This window comes from Lactuca sativa, chromosome 3 (genome assembly GCF_002870075.4).
Source record: "Lactuca sativa cultivar Salinas chromosome 3, Lsat_Salinas_v11, whole genome shotgun sequence".
In the NCBI taxonomy this organism is placed as follows: Eukaryota; Viridiplantae; Streptophyta; class Magnoliopsida; order Asterales; family Asteraceae; genus Lactuca; species Lactuca sativa.
This window is the reverse complement of record NC_056625.2, coordinates 7050629-7056758: the sequence shown is the minus strand read 5'-3', so window position 1 is coordinate 7056758 and position 6130 is coordinate 7050629. Positions and strand designations below refer to the sequence as shown.

At 32.4% G+C, this 6130-nt stretch overlaps 1 protein-coding gene across 1 annotated transcript; it reads right to left on the bottom strand.

Moving 5' to 3' along the window:
- Positions 1–605: 605 nt before the first annotated feature.
- Positions 606–2409, bottom strand: LOC111920757 (AT-hook motif nuclear-localized protein 24). Its single transcript, XM_023916317.3, has one exon. The coding sequence runs from the start codon at positions 1875–1877 to the stop codon at positions 963–965; it is 915 nt and encodes a 304-aa protein (XP_023772085.1). The 5' UTR covers positions 1878–2409; the 3' UTR covers positions 606–962.
- Between the last annotated feature and the right edge of the window lie 3721 nt (positions 2410–6130).

The window sequence follows — 6130 nt, the reverse complement described above, 5'->3', positions numbered from 1 at the left end:
TTGTATCATTAGTCATGAAACATATCATTAGCTATAAAACAATTTGTTACACCAATTTTTTTTTTAAAGAAAGTAAATTAGAAATTAATGGTGTCATGTTTGGAGACATACTCTGAGTGCAACTCTAATAATCTTTATATCAGCTTAATGAAATAATGGAAGTTATGAATTAATAACCTCAAAATTAAAATTTATACGATTTAAAACTTCTTAACTTTTATGAATACAAAACGAGTCATTAAAAACGTTTACAAAGAAGAAAGTTCAGAGATTATGAGTTATGATAATGGGTTCACTACCATTTCACCTGTTAATTTATATATAACTTTTAATTGTATCATTTACTTCAATGATGATAGATGTTCATTCCGATAAGACACATAGAATAGTGATCATTCTAGTACCTTTACATTATCAATTTATTTAAATGATACTATAAGAGAAAGAATTTAGAACGCATAAATTTTTAGAAAGATCCACATATTGTCTGGTGAGTTAATTGACATACATGTTCAAGTGTAAGATACTAAAATTTAAATTAATAACCAGCTCCAAGTTATCGGGACTTGAAATTTTGAATCTGAATTATATATATATAGCAAGAATTATTTATCCAACTGATCATGATCACCAATGATAGAAGCTACAATTCACAAAGATGTTTCAATCAAAGTACATGCATATGATGATCATCTTAATTAATTAACAATCATAATATCAAATTGAGAACAGCTAATTAACCAAAACCAGATCAAGAAAACAAAAGAGTTGGACATAAATTAGGAAGAAAAGGGTAAAAGAATGAAACCTGAAATCTTGCTCAACAGTTCAAATCCTCTAAATAACATAAACGTCCTAAATCTTGTTTCGGGTATTTTGATATTTCAATCAATTCTTCCTGTGTGTGGTTTTCAAAAGAACTGATGATGTACGTACATTCCATGTCTGAGATCGATCTAGTGTTAGAATGGAGGACGACCAGCACCACCACCTCCACCGCCGCCGCCGTTGCCCCAGTAAGCGTCGTTTGGTAATTGAATTGAGTTGAGTAGGTTTTGAGACATGCCTTGGAAGAGTGAAGGATCTGTTAATAGTTGTTGTTGTTGTTGCTGCTGCTGCTGCTGCTGTTGTGGTGGAGTCATGTCTCCCGGAGATCCTAATGAACCACCTTGCAATGGTAAAGTGCTTTCTTCGTCTTCGAGAGGGAGTCTTTCGTAGGCGGCGTTGCTAAACGATGCCGCCATGATTACCACAGGTCCGGCGGCTAGAAGTGCCCCCACAACGCTTCCACCAACCACCTGTCCTTGTCCGCCAGCTAAGTAAATAGTCAACCCCGTGGCCGCAGGTGGAGCTGGTGGAGGGAGGAAAGAACCTGATAACGACAAGATCTCGAATCGACCGTGCAATGTGACGACGGCACCTGGTGATGCGGGTTGTCGGAGAGTAACGTTTGTGACGGTGCCGCTACCGCTCATAATGCAGACACCACGCTGGCGCCGCCGTGCAAAGGTGGCGATGCTTTCCATCACATCACAACCATCGGCGACTTCCATGACATGGGTTCTAAGTGCGTTGGCGCTGTCTCTTGTGATGATGATCGGGGGTTTGGGTTTGTTCTTGGAACCTGCAGGTCTTCCTCTTGGCCGCCGTGAGATTTCTAATTCTTTGCCTTCACTGCCGCCGCCACCGCTGCCATTTAACATATCATCGTTGTTCTTCTCGTCACGGTCTCTTTTATGACCTGCCATGTTGAGACCACTCGTACCACTTTGTTCATCTTCAGAATTTTGTTGCTGAAACTGATGCAGATTGAAGTTTCTTGTATGAAAAGGGGGAGGAAGAGAGTGTCCGTGCGCTGATGCCGTTATCTGATCCATTGATCTCGATCGATTGTCCACTCCAAAGCTTCAAACTCTTTCAGATTGGAAACCCTCAAGAATTAAGCTATCAAACAGCAAGAAAGTTGAGAAAATAGGGTTTTGACCAAGATTCACTCTTTCTTGCTTATGGTTGATTATTGAGTTTCAACCTGAAGAAAAGAAGAAGAAGAATATCGAACATCAAAGATCCACCAAAATCCTATTTAAGAAGCGATGATGAGTGAATGATGAAGATGAAAGAGTAACTATCGATTGGATGCTCCCATGGGAGGAAATCTAGGTTACTTGAAAGAGATTCATATGCGGTTGAGAATTAGGAAGAATGATGTGATGAGCGAGGGGATGTGGGTTTTTGTGGTTTCTCTCTCTTAATTTAATTCCGGGTTTCTCTCTCTACTGTATGCTGATAGAGATTAGAGGATTTATGGGTTAGGGTTAGATTTAGATTTAGATAAGGGGTTGGAGTTGGATGATGAGTACCTGGGAGGATCGGTGGATCCTCTACGCAGACCATTTATTTCCCAAATGTTACGTTTGACAACACAATGTTCTAATCAGACCCCAATTTTGTTCCTTATCTATTTTATTTCTTTACAATACTTTTAAATTTAATTTAATATATAATTTAAAACAATATTACGTTTATTAATAGGTGTTTGACTGTATATTTTAAATTGTTAATTTCAACTTGCAATACTAAAAATATATTTCACGCTTTGTTTTTTAAAATGGTTATTTAACATAGTGTAAATTTATGTTGACATTGTTCTACAAATGATTTATTATTTAAAGTTTTGAATCTAAAATAAAAAATGAATTTAAGTAACCTTATATTTTTTTCTTCAATTGCAAATAAAATTAAGTCGGAGGAACATTTTGTTTTATTTCTTGATCTAATATGCCAAAAGTATGTTGAAAAAATTTGTTCTTCAAAACACTGAGACATGTTATACTCCAGTGAGTTAGGGACAATCACTCTATCAAAAAGGGTCTATGGCGACGACCTTTGTCATGAATCCAAGTGTCTTCGACATAGGCTATATTGACACACTAGTTTATAACCTGTGGGAACCACGGTTAGAAAATTAATTAAACTTTCTAAGTAAAAATTCAAAACTATTAATTAATAATTTTAAATAACTTATTAATTAAAAGATATTTTTTTAGTTATATATAAAATTATAATCATTGGTTCAAATAAATACGTAAAATATATCATCTTATAATTTGTATAAATTTTATTTTATTTTTATTCTAATATTATTAATTTAATGTAATTAAAATGTGATTTAAATTTTGAAATTTGAAATTTGAAATGGAGAATTAATATATTGATAAGTGTCATGATATTAATTACAAGTGTCAATAGATTGACAAGTGTCATGATATTTATTACAATGTCTAACATGGTGACACATGGCAAAAGAACTACTATTTTATTAGTATAGGGATGTTATCGACATGACTTTGTCAGTATAGCTCTTAACTTTCGTTGATACAGATTTGCAAGCATAGATGCCCTTTTGTCAATTGCATGTCATCGTTAAATTTTCGTTGATAACTATTTCTACTAAAAAAAAGATTAGTTATTACTTTTCCCGATGACATGTCGTTGTTACGAGTTACCACTTTTGCGATGATATTTCGTCGACTTTATCGTGATGATGTTTCATTAAGATAGCCGATGTGCAGGTTTTATTTATGTTTTTATATATAAAGAAATGTCGTCAGGATAACCACTTTAAGGTTGATTGATATTTTACATGTTTTTTGTTTTATTTTTTTAGTTTTCATAAAAACTAGCTTTCAATCTTTATAAATATAAACATTACATTATAAAACACTTAACTAATAGAAAATATCTTCATACAAAACAAACCCATTCAAATCTTATACAAACCATAAAATGTTTACTAAAAACCAAACTAATTCCAATCACTTTCTTTTTCGTTTTCATCACTTGCTTCGGTAGTTGAGTTCATTTCATTTGCGAGAGATCAAATTGGAATTGTGACGGGTGAGGATCAGTAATTAGGGTTATGAGTTAACATCTCTCTATGTTGAATTTGTTGCAAATGTTGAGTGAATTGACGAGTTAAGTGTTGGTGTGTTAATTATTCATTTGTTGCGTTTATCTTTGTGTAAATCAACTTGACTCATAATCAGGGTAGATGGGGGATTGACTTGTAAGATTGTGACCAACACCTCGTGTACCCATGTCTTTGCCTAAGAGCACGATCAAGACATTCAACCTCATTTGCTGATGATTCATCAATTTCATCAATCATTTTCGTTAGCTCATATTGATTTTTTTGGAATAAAAATTATACTAAGTTAAAAAATATAATAAACACATATGGTATTTGCAATTCATTGTTACTAAAAGCAATGCAACCAAAAATTTAAAGTACATTTTTATTTTAAACAAATCATAAAAGTACATTGTTATTTTAAACAAATCACGGAATTAAAATGCTATTTTCTTACGTTAAACATACAATTTACACATACATCAAACACAACACACATGAAGTACGTTGGTATTTTAAACAAATCAGGGAAGTACATTTCTCTCTTAAATAAATCGTGTAAGTGCATTGCTAATTTAAACAAATCATGGAATATTTTAACAAAATATGGAAGTACATTGCTATTTTAAACAAATAATGGAAGTACATTGTTATTTATAAACAAATCATGGAAGTACATTGTTATTTTAAGCAAACCATGGAAGTAAATTGCTATTTAAACACTTCATGGAAGTACATTGCTATTAAATATATCGTGGAAGTACATTACTATTTTAAACAAATCATGGAAGTTCAATTGATATTTTAAATAATTTATGGACATATATTGCCTCTTTAGACAAATCATGGACGTAAATTGATATTTTCTTGCATCGTACACACAATACACAAAGGCATCAAACATACAGCACACATAAACTATAAGATGTTATAAAAATGCCAAAATATGTAACATAAATGTATATACCCATATGTCTAGGGTGTTGTCATTTTTTTTGCCTATAAAGAGCCAAATATAACTATTACTAGGTTTTCATAATAACTATTAATAATCTTATATATAATACAAACATATTGGCTTAATTCTTCATGTATTTGTTGTGTATAAGATGAAATGTTGTAATAACATGTATATGGTAGTAATACTCCATTTTTTATTTAATCTAGAGCGACACATGTACTTGAGAGTTGTATACAACTTTTTGATAACTGTCTACCAATCTTTGGTACTAATGTCGGGAGATGGATGTTTCTTTGTGGTATCCACATTGGTATAACCTCCATCTCCATCAAGATGTTATTTCATGCCATTTTTTTTTATCCTTATAACTCCTAGAAAAATCACCCTTGATAATACCTTAACAAATTTCTTTATATCTATGCCTCAAACATAATCATAGTTTTTTTTTTTTTTTTTTTTTTTTTTTTTTTTTTTTTTTTTTTTTTTTTTGCAAAACTATGAATAGTACCCAACTGAGATAATAGAATGGCCACCTTAAAGAAACATCTATCAAGATCAATCTTACAAACATCTACTAAATCTCTCATAAACTTGAACGTACACCTAGTGGTATCGAAATCAACGGGTAAAGGCCTAAAGTTACTATTTTTTTTAATTTAAAATATAAATTTAAATTTCTTCTATTCCTATGAGTATTTTGTAGGTTTTGCATACATTGACATATGAAATTAAAAATTTAGCTAAATAAATATATATTATAATGGTGTACCCAGATGGACCAAATAAGCAAATATCGACCTGAGAACCTCTTAACTTAATAGCCAGAAGTACCAACCATTATACAAGAATGAACCATGAGTCAATGGAAATACATATCCCAAGAAAAGTGCAACATACATATACCCACAATAAACAAATATAAGGAGGTACAAGGCAAATAGTTGTTCTTACCCGAACTAAGCAAGAAACTGGATAAAAGCTCGAACGGATACACCTTTGAAAGCCTATAAAAATCGAGCATCGACAAAGGAACTAAGTAGAACTTTTCTCTTAACAAAAAATTTTGCAACACTCTCAATTGACATCTAACTTAAGCATCGAGACCAATATCATGGTCCATCCCATGGTATCACTTTCTAACCTATCATTTGTCTACTTTTAAAGTGTGTCTTCCTGTTTGTGCACTAGGAAATAAGGCGACCCAATTACTACCCGACATCCAGGAGGCTACGTAGCAATATACTAAATTAAGGGAAAAA

Coding starts and splice junctions, on each gene's coding strand:
- LOC111920757 (XM_023916317.3), bottom strand. CDS start 1,877: ATGGATCAGATAACGGCATCAGCGCACGGACACTCTCTTCCTCCCCCT.